This window comes from Pleuronectes platessa, chromosome 7 (assembly GCF_947347685.1).
Source record: "Pleuronectes platessa chromosome 7, fPlePla1.1, whole genome shotgun sequence".
Taxonomy (NCBI): Eukaryota; Metazoa; Chordata; class Actinopteri; order Pleuronectiformes; family Pleuronectidae; genus Pleuronectes; species Pleuronectes platessa.
The window spans coordinates 27093764-27109180 of record NC_070632.1 but is presented as its reverse complement, the minus strand read 5'-3'; the positions used below and the strand labels follow the sequence as shown (position 1 = coordinate 27109180).

Here is a 15417-nt window from a genome sequence, read left to right as displayed (position 1 = left end):
ATACAACTTTACCTGCTCAGGTAACATTAGACCCCACCTCTTGCAGCAGCATCACTGGTGAAGAAACATCTACAAGGTGTAGGAGACCAGCGCCAAAACTCGGCCATTAATTTGACAGGGTTTTCAGTTGCATCATCTGCGGCATTCATTTTCCTACAGTCTGAACTATTCTTGTATTTAATAAAATATACAGTAGGCACAGTTACTGATACAAAATGTATTCAAAAGCAAGTACTTACTTACGTTTCATCAAGAATTTAAAATGGTACATTATTCAGAATCAGAATCAGAATTATTTGTATTGCCAAATATATTTGCATATATTGGAAAATGCCATGGTGTGGTTGGTGCACTGTACATAAAACAAAACAACAATATATACAGTAAGAAACAATAAGTTATGGAGATAAATTATGTGCGAGGGGGGGCAGAGTCAGTGTGATGCAGGGGGATAGTTTGTTGACCAGCTTTTGTTTTTGCACAAGAATCTAAACATACCCAAGCACTAGCTTTGCAAAGCCTAGTTGCAAACAACAGTGCATAAGCATAAGCATAGCCTACTTTTTGTTTAATTCAAAATGTATATTTTAAGTAAACTTTTATTCATTCTATTTAATTTACCTTTTACTTATTGTTTAAAAGTAGCCTAAGTTGCATAAATTTCTTAATCTGTCAGTTTGTGTGCAGTTGACAGGGGCTATACAATAAAAGGGCACATTTTTATTTATTTTCTCTATTGGCTGTCCGGCAGTCATTAAATTAATGTTAATATTTGAAATAAAACTAGTAAAGCTCTAAGTGAATTTGACTGTGTTGTATTTGAAGGTATGATTCAACTGTTTTCCATGGTCCAGTATTTTAAAAAAAAATAACCAAAATAAAACACAAGAAACGTAATATTGAATCGCAATACTTACAGAATCACAATACATTTCGTATTGCCACCTAAGTATCGTGATCGTATCATATCGGGAGGTCCCTGCCGATTCCTGTCCCTATCAACCACTGTGTATATTTGATGAATACAATAAATCATATAATTTCTAAATCAGGTTAAAGAATATACAGTAAGCGGAAGGGATTGTGCAAAGTGTAAAGTTATTGTCCTAGTGTCAAAGTCATAGACGGGGACATCAGTCTGTCAAAGTCATTGCATGATTAAAACACACTATGATCCCCGGATTTTATTAAAGGGACTGTGAGGATTATTATCCTGCTGTTATGTGAAACATAATTGTACAACACTGGGGTAATATGTAAGAAATAAAGGCAATAATAATAAAAAAAAAATATAGCACATAGTTTGAATGCTTAATAAGTGGTACATTGAATCATTAAGGTTTTTAATCGCAGACAATTCTCTTTGCATGCTTGAATGAGATTAATAAATATGTTTAAATGGTCAATTATACAACATGTCCACAAGAGGAGGTGTTGTCAACCTTTAAATCCATCCTAACACAAATTCTTGGAAGTGCAAACAAGCAGGTACCTCTTTATTAAGGATTATACAGTGAGAACAAAACCAAGTTACACACACCTTCCATTCAGTTTTGTAAATGAAATGCCTCCAATGATTCCAGAACAGCTATCAGTAAAGTTAAAAGACGATGCTTCCACCTTTTGGATTCAACATTACATTACACAACAGGTTGAGGGATTAGGGCATATTCAAAGACATTTACATAGAATGGACCGTTTGTAGGCTCAGATGCATTAAATGAATAATATTAGTCATATATTGGAATTATGAAACCTGGCCCTGGAACATAATTGAACATTCATACTTTAAATATATCTTTTTTTATAAATTTGTCTTCAGACCACGCAGTCATGTGGCCTGCAGAGCAGAAGGCCTCTGGTCAAACACTTGATTAATTTGGTGAAAAACGCCTCAACATCATTTTGACTGAAGTTATATTACAGTGTCATCAGATATTCTATTCTACACCACAGAGATAAGATCAGCTGCTGTTGTAGTGCACATACACTGACGGAGAGCTACAGGTTTTAAGGTGCGATTTGTCAGCATCAACAACCAAAAATACTTCTTGTGCAATAAGAAATCATGTTTTTGGTCTTCTAACAGAAGAGAAAATAAATGCTACAAAGTAAATGACTACTGTGTCAAATTCTTATGTCAATAATATTGAAGCTGTTGTCTCATGCCAGGATTTTTTTTTCTAAATGTAATGCAATCAAATAAAACTATTAGCAATTAATTATTCTTCATCTTTAAATAAAGCATTTGATTTTATTAAAACATAAATTTATGAATGGAATTCAAATTGGGTTGATACATATTCACATTTCTTCAAATACTTCAGCATGGAATCCTTTTCACATAAATCACAACCACTTTACTAAAGGTGCTTCCTGTGATTTCACTCATTTGGAACAAGAAAAGAAAATCTTCTGTATTACTGTGATCCTTTAAGAGGTCAGGGTCTATAAAAGCTGCCCGTCTCAATAAGTCTTGAATTAATGGCATGACAAATCAAAGCAAAAAACAGCTTTGGAAATATGAAAAACAGTACTACTCCAGCACTTTGAATAAAATAATCTTAATATTGTGTAATTATTTAATGGAAAAAATATATCTATAAAACATTTAGAGATGAGAACAACAAAAATCTCAAATAGTGGTTAATTCCAACAGTAAAAAAAAACAGCACAGCCAGCCAAGTTATTAAAATCATGTAAAACTATTTAGTCTTGTACACCCAGAGTCGGGTCCTTATTGGATCAGAGCATCAGCTTATAACATGTTCACATGACAGCTAATATCGCGTGTCATCTGGGGTATAAACATGCAGGGTTACATTACAGAGACTACATATCAGTTTTACATGTGGAAAATACATTTGGCTTCACTGTTTGACCAGATACTCTGAAGGAAGAAAGTTGCGTCTCAGTGTCTTCGATTTGCACATGAAGCCAAAGTTCTACATTTCAGGAAACATGTTTATTTGTTATCAGCTGAGTCGGGTGAGAAGATCGACCCCACTCACAAATCTTTAAATTACACAGACAGCTCCAGCCTGCACCTCTAAAGCTAACTTATCAACACATCCATATGAAAATTACAATAGAACCTTGTCAGTTGGCTGTTCCATGTGGTGGGCAAGACTATTTCTCTGCTCTGAGATGATATCAGGTAACCAAAGACAGACATAAGAGTGGTATCAAACATGTCAATCAAATCTCTACTCGGAGTCAGCTCCGTTGATATGAGAGCTGATATGAGTTCACCTATTTTGTATGATATTAGTATGAAAAACTTCACCTCAGATCAGCATTCATATTTTAAAGTGTCTAGTTTGTCTGAGCCTAAATGTTTTTGTACAGTAAGAGCTGTGCTCCTGGTTATTCTGTGCGTTAAATTAGATTATTATCATTATTATAATATACTGGAAATACGAAATTTTCAGTATATATCACACACAGCTCCCATAAAGCACCACATCTACAATATATGGGTTACAAATAGGTTCCTGTATTTTAAGTGAATCAAGTGTTAACACATTATTTTACCGATCATATATTTTACAGCTAATTTGCTGAAAACTTTACTCAAAATGCCCTTCAATTTAGCTGGTATTTAGCTGTAAATCACAATGTCCTGCTTAAAAAAAATGGTTGTAGGCAAAAAAAACTAAAATCCTCTATCTCAGTTATCTAGAAAGACTAACAGATAAATCCATATTGGGATTTAATCTTTCGAAGGCCATAAATCATAGATCCATTGGGTAATATATATATATATATCTATTAGTGCTGTCAGTTTAACGCGTTATTAACGGCGTTTACGCAAACCCATTTTAACGCCGTCAATTTTTTTCTCGCGAGATTAACGCAGAGCTGCCAACTCTCACGCTTTCGCCGTGTGACACACGCTTTTGCATGTTTGTGGTTGACTAAGTCACAATAATATTTTAAAACATCATCGTATCAGGCCGTCATGAAGTAGCAGGAGCGGGCGAGTGTGTGTGTCTGTGTGTGTGTGTGTGCTCCCAGATAGCGCACCGCTCCGTGGGCTCCGCCCCCCGACCCAGCGCACTCGCTCAGAGTGGCGAGAGAGACACAGATCAGAGCTCGTTCACGTGGTGCAGCCGCTCAGTGACTGACTGCTTCTTAACTATGGAAACAGTGAAAACACAGAGTTTCTCTGGTCTCAGCTGATCAGAGATCAGCGCCGCAGCTTCTTGATCAGAGCAGAAGCTGCAGTTGGTTTCTACCGAGCTTCAGTATCTGTGTTCGCCTCCATTCTGACCTGCTCTCGCTTTTTGTTTTAATATTTCGCCAACTAAAATATATATTTTAAGCTATTAGGCTGCAGCTATATGTTTTAGTTTATTTCAAAATAGGGTACTTATTATTTCATAAATTTTTCAAAGTAGGCCGACACCTGCCTGTGTATTCTGTTTGAGAGGCCTGACTGCTATGTTCACAGCAAAATTGAAAAAAAAGAAAATATTAAGCCATGGTTTAACTGCACTATAGGCTGAGTCCTTGTTTATCTGAAATGTGCACTTTATAATTTTGTTTTGTACCGCCTTGTTTGGCAATGTTGTTTTTCAATCAAATAAAACATTTGCATAAAGCAAGCCAATCCACTTTTCCATGTTCATAAGAGCATTAAAACGGAAAAAGAATTATGGAGAAAAAATAAATGAAGGGACATTTAGAATAGATACAAATTTGCGATTAATCGCGATTAATTTTGAGTTAACTATGACATAAATGCGATTAATTGCGATTAAATATTTTAATCGTTTGACAGCCCTAATATATATATATATATATATATATACATATGGTTAATTCAGGCTAATCTGTACTTTCCATATGGGTTGGAAATTCCTTAGCTTTGTGTCTCAAATCGATAGGAATGATGATAAACAAATAAAATGCTACATGCGATAAAACTTCAGAGACCTCACACAGTTATATTTCAGTCAGTTCATAGAAGTGTTTTTTTTCATACCTATCACATTATTTCTTATTTTCCTTCACAAATAGAACAGGCAAAAGCTCAACAACTGCAGCAAGACCATCTCCATTTCCCCTAATTAGTATTAAATTGTGTCGACATTTCTTAGAAAAATACTGGTGATTTGCAGTTAGATAAGAGCAAGTTTTAGGACATTTTGCGGATTAATTTTAAGGTAGTCTGCTAGAAAGAGGGAACCTGTTAAATGATTGGTTACTGGTTTCATGTTCCAAACCTGTCAGAACGTGAAGATTAGGGAACCAAAGGGGCTTCCTCTGCATTGCTAGCTTTTGAAGAGAAAAAAAATCTCTGCCTCTCAAAAGTGACATTTTGTGTAGTGAAGTCTCCTTGATACGGGTCAATGTCCCTTATCTTATTGGCTCAGTGTGTTAAGGCCTGTGTGGGTGGCCTGCCTCATCAGCCAAGTTGAGGATATAGCCAGCTATGTCATCCTCTGTGGGAAAATCAGACATTACCCACGATTCGTTGGCAGCAGTCACTTGCAGGCGGCATATCGGACAGTTTCGGCTCTGCCCACTCCTGCAGGAAAATAATTACCATTTGTTGCGTGTATCACGAGAGATGAAAACCTTTCTGTGATAAAAATAGAATGATTTACAAAGTAAACGATTAACTGTTGAACCAAACTAAAGCTTTTTCTGTCATCTTACCATTTATCGATGCACTTCTGACAGAAGCTGTGCGCACAGGGCAGGATGAGGTCGGCCTTCCCGTCCATGCAGATACAGCACTCCTCCTCATCAGTCAGCTGCTTCACTCTGCACAGAAACACAAAAAAAGGTGTAAACTTTGAATGACTTCAATATGAAAAATTCCTAAATAACAAAATTAATGAGAGAACATAGAAGAGGGAGTCTGTTCTAATTCAGTGTCATATAAATCTATGTTTTTGACACTTTAAAATGGGGGATTGTTATACTTTATTCTAGGGATGTCCCGATCCGATATTGATATCGGAAATCAGTCCGATATCAGCCAAAAAAGTGAATATCGGATTTTATCGGACTGAATCTAAAAACTCCGATATAAGCGCTCCGATATAAGCTGTCCATTTACCGCTACAGGACTTCTATAATAGGTGACTCTGGTTTGATCACACTCAAACACAGTAGGTGGTAATGCCCCTTAATTAACGTTGGTGCCGGCCGCGGAAGAAGAGCGTCTCTGATCCAGCATGCACAGCCCACGTGATCACAACAACGACAACGTGTGTGCCTGCAGCAAGGTGTAGTGATGTCGGCTGTGTGGAAGTATTTCGCTCAATTGGATAGACCTACAACCAATCAGAGCAACGTAGTATGTGACGTATGCTAAGCAACGCATTGTGAGTTATTTACTAACGCCGGGTTCACACCGGACGCTTCAGCGCAGCGCCAAGCCTTAAATAACAGCTGGCTCCCATCCACTCCCATGTTAAAACTTTGTGCCGGTCACACCGGAGGCTGAAGCACCGCGAGGCAGCCTTGGCGCAGCGCGGTGCTTCAGCCTCCGGTGTGACCGGCACAAAGCCGTGCAGCGATCTACTGGATCAACGGGTGATATTATTAGCGCTGCCTGGCGGTTCAGCGTCGCTTCAGTGTCCGTTGTGAACAGCCAAGCGCCGGGGCGATAGGGATTAGCGCGGTGCTTTGGCGTCGCCTCCACGTTCTGTGTTCCTCTTTCAAAATGAATGCGCTGTCGATGTCTTCTAAAACAGACTCAATGGCAGCATCTACACATCTCAGCTCGCCAGCGGCAGGCATGTTTGTTGAAAACGAATTCAACCCAAGGGCACTTTGGTGACGTGGTTGATTACGTCACCGTTGATCATCTGTCAATCATCGTATAAAGCCCGCCCTGACAATCTGATTGGCCCAGTCCGGCCATAATTTTTTCCCAATGGAGCGACCCCAGACCGAACTGCCCGACCAAATCTGTTGTGGGTGGGGCTAAGTTCGTCTGGCATCCAGGCTATGACAAACTACCACGGGACAGCAAAAAGGCAATGGCCATAACAGAAAAGATAGCCCAGTTTATTGTGCTTGATGACCAGCCCCTGTCGGTGGTGAGTAATGTCGGGTTTGAACGCTTAATGGAGCACCTCGAACCTCGCTACATTATTCCTATAGTTTTTGTTGTTTTTGTCCCTGCCCACAGTTGTTTCCAACATATGCTGACAGTAGAAAAATAACTGAAGTGAACTTGAATTGTTTGCACTTTAAAATTTAATTTATTCTATTCAATTGTATAATGATGTTGGTAACCAGTGGTTATTTTGCACTTTAAATATAACATTTTGTTTTCATTGGATTTGTTGAGGTAATACTCTTATGTTGAAGGTTAAAATTTATGTAACCAATTGGTTAATAATACATGGGTCAGTTTTTCCTATACCTACTGTTGCTGACTATTGTTTTCTGTTATATCACTACAACATCAGTAACAGTAACATCACTTTATCAAGCCTTTTCTAACATTCCACACAACAAAATAAGGAATAAATATATGTATGATTTGTGCCTATATCGTATCGTATTGATATCGGTATCGGCCAATACTCAAGGCTACAATATCGGTATCGTATCGGAAGTGAAAAAGTTGTATCGGGACATCCCTACTTTATTCAACACTAGTCATTAGTCTACCCGACTAAAAGCACAACAACACACAGCTGATTCAAAACCTTAAAAAACATTTGTTGTCAAGTAGGGCCTGCATTCAACAGCTTATGTCGCATTTGTCAACAAAGAGTATTTGAGGAATCACTTGAAACAAGGAGTTCAAATCAAACGGTTTAATGTCAAAATATTACATTGTGGTAAAATACTTTGACAAGGATGGTTTTGGTGGTTTGGTTTTGTATTTATAAAGAGCTTTTCTAGTCTTGATGACCACTCAAAGCGCTTAACAGTACAGTTTTACATTCACCCATTCATACACACATTCATAGAGTGCATCTATTCGCAGCACTTTGTTATTCTATGGGGGCCATTCAGGGTTCAGCATCTTGCCCAAGGATACTTCGGCATGCAGATGGGTCAGACTGGGAGTCGAACTGCCGACCTTCAGGTTGGAGGACGACCACTCTACCCCTCAGCCACAGCCGCCCAGGATCAAGTCACTGACCTGCCCATCCACATGCTGGCCTGGCAGGAGCCTGTGGAAGGGAGCTGGCCAGACGGGTCTTGGCTGGCGCCCTCTGCAGACAGCACCTCAGCAGCCTGACTGGTGATGTCACGGTACAGCTGGATGAACTGGTACAGGTTCATGATCCGCGATGCTTCCAACGAACCATTCTCCTTGTTGATCTGAGAGGAGGGAGAGGCAGTCACATTCCTCATAGGGTATTTTTTTATTTTTAAAAGTTTTCAGAGTGGATTACAACTTCCATCAGTTTGGGGGTTCTTGGCCTGAATAACGTCCAAGACCCCTGATCTAGACTGTGGCAGCCTGCCATATTCTATTTTGTCCTGCCACGGATTAATTGTGAATCAAAACATTTTTATATGCCTTCCCGCTGGCTACAGACAGTTGCTGAATGTAAACAGGATATCTCAAGAATGCCTTGATTTGAAGGGATTGCCTTAAATTTGTTAAAAATATTCACTTATACACTTGTCATTATAAGGGAATAGATCTCCACCTTGGAGTGAGCAGCGCTATATGGAAAAGAGAAAATAGAGGAAACAAATGTGAAGTCACTGAAATTAAATCAGACAAAAAGAAACTCAATACTCCATTGAGCATGTGTATTGTATAATGTAACTATATATTATTTTTGTTTGAGTTTGACTTTACAAACTGGACCTTCTAATGAAGCTTTTGACTTATAAAAGGGACATCTGTCTGATAATTGTATATTTCCAATCTGACAAATCTGTCTGACTCCATTAAACTGGCACAAACATTAGAAATATCCCTGTGCAAACTTTCACCACACACAGTTCGCAGGTGAACGGTTTAAAAGGCATCTGTCTCTTTTGATCATCACAAAACGGTGCACACTGGTGCATGGGTTGGCTTGTGATGTGTGTGCAGAAGGACATTTGGTCTCACCTTGGTACACACGATCCTGACGGCCACCTTCCACAAGGCTGTTGCATCAGATCCTGGCTGCACCTCAAACAGCAGGTGCTTCTGCTGTCCGGCAGCCAGCTTGGCCGTACTGAGAGAGATCCAGCAGACAAAAGTAGGTATGTGCTAAATTTTGATTTCATTCTTGGACATGCTGAATTTTAGATTGTTGATTGCTTGTGTTTTTACTGCTGGCACTGTCAGACACATAACAAATGCAAAGGATTTGAAATTGTACAGATCCTGACTTTGCATATCAGCTATGGACATAAAGTGGCTTCAGAGAATTTTCAGACTTGTTCACTTTTAGTATAATTTATGTTGAATATTTAATTTTAAACTGATGAAAAATCGATAATTATAAAGTAAAATACAAAACAAATGTTGATCAATGCACAATTAAAATTACAACGCAATAAAGTGTCTAAAAACATACTGAAGTCACTTAACTACAGGTTATAACAGACCAACACTGGGAAAGTATCCAGCCCCAACCTCACCCTAAAATATATATGGGATTAAGTAATGAATGTATCATTTCATATAATGGAATATTTTTGGGAACAACACAGACTAGCTCCCTTTAACCACATTATCATGCAGTAATAATACTTTCTCTAAGGGCAAGGAAAACTAAAATTAAACTGGCAGAAGCTGGGCCTAATGGACCAGGGGAATAAAATGGGCCACTGATGGAATAGTGCTGCAACTCTGGGGTTTTGCTCTCAAATTGGAACAACCTGAAGTACAAATGACAAATCCTATAAAACGTCCGGGTTCAGGTATCCTTTTTGATTTAATTAAGGTCACATAGGTTTTACATTCCTCTCAGTCAGGCATTGCCATTTATCCCACTGACCTCCACTACAATAAAAATGTACAACTTATTGTTGAATGATTGACAGCGATTATTACGACTTTGCATGTGTGCTGCTGGTAGCATCGCACTTTTACAGACTTACACGTCATTAAGCTCGGCTACTCGTCCCAAGAACTCCTCGTAGTTGAGGTAGCCACTGTCACGCACCAGGCCAACGTGTTTCACCAGCTTCTCAGGCAGACGGGTCATCACCGACTGACCTGAGATCTGCTGGCCCATTCCGGCAGCAGCAGCACTTACAAAACAGCAAAGGCAAAGGAACGCACCTCATTCAGTTCTGCAGAGCCAAGAAGCAAATAAAGAAATTAGGGTCAGTTTCACAATCCAGATTGGACGGTTTGTTTGTGATCACCTGTATTTATACATGCTAACAACAGAGCGCTTATTCCTTAGTTTGCACATCTGCTTAGATGTCTAATTGTATCTTTTTTGTCTTATCACTTGTGCTTTGTGCAATTACAAAGTTGTATTGAATGTGTCTGAGCTCAGCTGCTGTGTCTTGTTGAATCACCTTCATGTTATGAGAGGCCACTTCGCTTCAGTGTGAACCAGATGTATAGCTGTACTAAGAAAACAGTAGAGGTTAAAAAAAGTTCAAAATATATTTGACTGTTAACATTACAGTGAATATGTGAACATTACCATTAGGATTCCTATAGTAGTATTTAGCCAAGATAAGCTCTCATAAATTTACTAAGCCTGACGACTAAGCCTGACGAAGAGAGGCGAAGAGAGGCGGTGGTCTAGTGGCAGAAACTTGGACTATGGGCAGAGAAGGTCTCTGGTTCCTCTCTGGTTCGACTCCACGGAGAGACAACAAAAGACGAACCTGGATTGATCTGTCCAAAAATCCAAGAGTCTCCCTACCCTGTCTAGTGCCCCTGAGCAAGGCACCTTACTCCCCCAACATCTGCTCCCCGAGCGCCTGTACGCGGCTGCTCACTGCTCTGTGTGTACTGCACAAGATGGGTCAAAAGCAGAGATTAAATTTCCCTACCTGCATGAGTGTGCCTTTGCATGACTGTGCATGTGTTTGGGACGAATAAATGCATCTTAATCTTAAGACACGTGACACCATTACATGGCTATAACTAACCATACCAGCAGAGAGAAGAGCCGGGACTTAATAGCTTGATCCGGATTTGTTTTGTTTCTGTTCAAGTGAAATTACCTTGGTTGGACACACTAGTTTGATGAGGCAGTTTAAACTTGACCAATTATTTATTTAAACATTTTCTGATGGAAATTAAATAAACCAAACTTTACACTGGACGTGGCTGAGGTCAAGGTAGTGTGCAGGCTGGTAGAATTCTTCCACACCACCAGGTTTGTGCAAGAAACTGAACAGGATCTTCGCCAAACAAGGCTGGAAGCACATGTTAGTGAAACGTGGGCTGCTGTGTGAAGATCACCCAGCCAAACAAGCACATGAGTTTGTTGAGAGGGGCACCTGTCCACATAGAGTTCTCAAAAACGTGTTTACACCTTAACGTTACTGCAGGCTACGAAGGACACTTTCACTCACTATCACTAGCTCTTTATTACGAACACTATAATTATACTGGGCAATGCTCCCTCTACTCAGCCTCAGTTATTTGTGTTATTTATTCAGTAGATGATGTAAACTTTCGATTGAGATTTCTGCTCCACATCAACGCTGCCTATCTCTTGTCTGACCAAGCCCCATAGGTGCTCAATTGATTTCAGATTTGGTGACTCTGGAAAAGTTTACTTAACTCCCTGTCATCTTAATGAAACCAGTTTGAGATGACTTCTGCATTATTCTGGTAATAGTCCTTAGAAGATAGTAAACTGTAGCCACAACGTGATGTGTATGGTAATCAACAATACCCATATAGGTGTGGTATTGTGTGTGAAAATACCACATCGATAGCTTCTGAAATACTCAAGCATATTTTAAATATGTTAAAATATGTTTACCCGTTTATCATTCATTAAAGAAACCAGCACTCAGAAAAATCCGTCTCAACACTTATTACACAATAGATAAAAGATTTATATCTATTATGATTATCAATCCACTGATATAAACCTTTTTATTATGATAAAAATATTCGGCCATATCCTCCAGCCCTAGCACTGCATGCCACCACAGAATAATAAGTGGAAAAATAAACTGGTATACGCGTGTATAACTTTTTGGAAAAGTAAAACTATTATTTTGCTTTAACTAACTATTGTTTACTTAGAAATATATAGCAACCATGTCAGGCAAAGAGAACAACAACAGATCGGAACATTAGTAGCTTCATAAAGTCATTTAAACTCACGGATGATGCCATCGCCCTGACAACACACACCACCCTCTCCCACCTGGAAAAGGCCAACACATATGTGAGGATGCTGTTTGTGGACTACAGCTCAGCGTTCAACACAATTGTGCCTGCCCAGCTCGTACCCAAGCTCAGGAGCCTGGGTGTTAAAACCGCCCCTGTGTAACTGGATCTTGGACTTCCTGACGGGCAGACTCCAGGTGGTGAGAATGGGCGACTACATCTCCTCCTCACTGACCCTGAGTACCTGGGCCCCTCAGGGCTGCGTACTCAGGCCCCTTCTGTACTCCCTGTACACGCATGACTGGATGCCAAGACACAGTTCTAACATCATCCTGAAATTTGCAGACGACACTATCATCCTGGGTCTCATCTCTAACAACGATGAGACCGCCTATAGTGATGAGGTCAGGGGCTTGGCAACATGGTGCCAAGAGAACAACCTGTCTCTTAACGTCTGCAAGAACAAGGAGATGATCGTGGACTTCAGAAAGCTGCAGAGGGGGGGGTCATGATCTCATACACATCGACGGAACTGTAGTGGAGAGAGTCTCCAACTTCAAATTCCTCGGTGTGTTCATCACAGATGACCTTACCTGGTCCAAACAAGCGGACTCGGCGGTCAAAACTGCACAAAAGCGCCTATACTTCCTGAGGAGACTGTAAGGGAAATATAACAGTTGACCACAATATAATCATGTTTATTTCCCCTTTGATTGATCATGATTGAATCTCTAACAATGTAACCTTGATCATGCTGTTTCCTGTACTACTGAATGAATCTTGGCCTGATTACTCTAGACACAGTAATCTGATTATTCTAGACACAGTAATCTGATTCCTCTAGACACTGTAACCTGATTAGTCTAAACACAGTAACCTGATTATGCTGTTACCTGTACTACTGAATGAAATTGGCCTGATTGCCTTAACTAGGCATTGTTTGTATTCATGTGATCAGAAGCTCTCAATCTTTGACTGTTTAACAAACCCCTCTCCAGAATGGGAGGGGTTAGCCAAATGTATAAAAACAAAGAACTGTTTTCTATCTGGGTGCATATTACAAACTAAAGTCTGTCGTATGCACCATGCTCAAGCATTAAAGGATGGTGACAATACTGTAAGAGTTTTGAGACTCGTTTCCTCGTTGGTAGTGGGATTGTAGAAATTGGCCCGACAAGACTCCAAAAGTTTGGCATGGCTGCAAAAACGTTAACAAACTTTTTACAGGTGCACCATTGAGAGCATCCTCTCAGGCTGCACTACTGCCTGGTTTGGTAGCTGCTCCGCTGCTGATCACAAGGCCCTGCAGAGGGTGGTGAAGACAACGGAGCGCATCATCGGCTGCCATCTCCCTTCCGTGCAAGGCATCTATAACACAAGATGCCTGAGAAAAGCACGGAAGATCATCAAGAACCACAGCCACCCAGGCTGTGGACTTCTCACACTGCTGCCGTCTGGCAGACGTTACCGGAGCATCCGAGCACGGACTACCAGACTCAAAAACAGCTTCTTCCCCAGGCCATTAGGCTTCTGAACAAACAACACTGACCCACTGAACAGTTACCATGTACATTCTGCTCCCCCATTCATACTTACTACACATATATTCATATTTTTTATTTAATATTCCTCACTCCTTCACGCTGTAAACTGCTGCTAGCCCTTCTTTTAAATTGAAATTGTTACAATGTTATATGTCATATGTTATATATAGATATAACATATGACATATAACATTGTAACAATTTAAGTTATATGTCTACTGCATAGATGTTGCCTGCCAGGTCACACGAATTGCACTGAGCTGATGACGCTGTCACTGTTTCATGTGACATTAAACTTTGATTTGATTTGATTCAGAAGTGCACGCGACCTGAATTAGCCCAATTATTAGCATCGTATAACAAGGATGCTGATGCTGCGGACGTGGAACAACTTTCTCGTCACTTCAGCCAATAACAGCAGTAGATGTGTGGCTTCGTGAGAATCTACTGACTTTTTTTAAACACCATGCAAGTAAAGGATAATCCTTCTTTCAAGCTCCTGTCACAACAGACATTTCTATCATAACAACAGCGATAATAACCGCTGGCTAACCAGGAGAAGCGTCAGCTAGCATCAAACTCAGCACTCGACGAGCCTCGGGGTGGAAGAGAAGATTAGCTGTAAAGGTGAGGAACACTGGTGTGACCGTGTGGGGACAGAAAACCAACGAGAAACAGCTTTCTTACCAAACTGTCAACACCAGAGGCAGAAGTTCACAACCAGCGCTGCAGCTGTAGCTTCTGTTTGGGTTGGCGAAACTCAGTCGCTGTTTGATGACGTGGCAGATTACGCTGCTTACATTGACAAAGTTTTACACAATATTTAAGCTTATGTAACTTGTGTTTCTCGGAACATTTAATCTTTATCTGTTACACATATATTTTATCATTGCATATATACAAACTCCATTCGATCATATTTTATTTTACTAGCAATAATAATATTGAAAAATACTGCAAGACTCTAAATACATATTTTAATTTGAACAATAACTCGTTGATCTTGCCTGATTAAAGTTTATACACACCAACTTCGCTGGCTTTTTACACAATTTTAAAGATTATATTGAGTATTTTGATAAAAATTCAGCACTGAGAAAATTTGCTATGTGTGGCTTTGGTCAAAAATAAATAAAACTTACTTGACTTGACACAAGGAGTCACTTACACACGATCTGTATGTCTGCTCATCCCACATTGTAAATAACAAGTGTTTACTCTGTGTGAACAGAACTGAAACAAGTTTCAATGTTATTGGAAGTTGCCTAAATTTCAGCAACGATTTGCCGAACTGAGGTCAAGTGTCATACATTTTGGCAATAATCATTTTAATTCTTATTTGAATTAAGTACTTTTGATTGGAGTAAAAGTGAATTAAGTTGAGCCAAGCATCTTGGGTAAATAACTTACATTTTCTGGGTTAAGTTATGACAAATTTAAAAGAGCTGAAGCCTAACTTTAATATATGATGTAATAATGAAATCTATTCAAATCAACTATTGCATTTATTAATAATGTATCACATTGGCTCGTTATAGTATATAAGAAGACATAACTAGGTAATTTAAATTACCTAGTTAAAATTTAAAATTTTTAAGCTGTTTATATGAGGTATTGTTTCATTAATTT

At 39.4% G+C, this 15417-nt stretch overlaps 1 protein-coding gene across 3 annotated transcripts; it reads right to left on the bottom strand.

Moving 5' to 3' along the window:
* Window positions 1-1465: 1465 nt before the first annotated feature.
* Window positions 1466-14565, bottom strand: rnf141 (ring finger protein 141). Of its 3 annotated transcripts, none has more exons than XM_053427874.1 (7): window positions 14476-14565; window positions 10459-10507; window positions 10030-10224; window positions 9050-9158; window positions 8120-8301; window positions 5665-5772; window positions 1466-5533 (listed from the first exon to the last, which is right to left on the bottom strand). In XM_053427874.1, the coding sequence occupies exons 3-7, from the start codon at window positions 10164-10166 to the stop codon at window positions 5383-5385; spliced, it is 687 nt and encodes a 228-aa protein (XP_053283849.1). In that variant the 5' UTR covers window positions 10167-10224; window positions 10459-10507; window positions 14476-14565; the 3' UTR covers window positions 1466-5382. The 3 variants fall into 3 exon arrangements, with proteins under 3 accessions (XP_053283849.1, XP_053283850.1, XP_053283848.1); XM_053427875.1 differs by having other exon boundaries at window positions 10459-10512; window positions 14476-14552; XM_053427873.1 differs by lacking the exon at window positions 10459-10507 and having other exon boundaries at window positions 14476-14562.
* Between the last annotated feature and the right edge of the window lie 852 nt (window positions 14566-15417).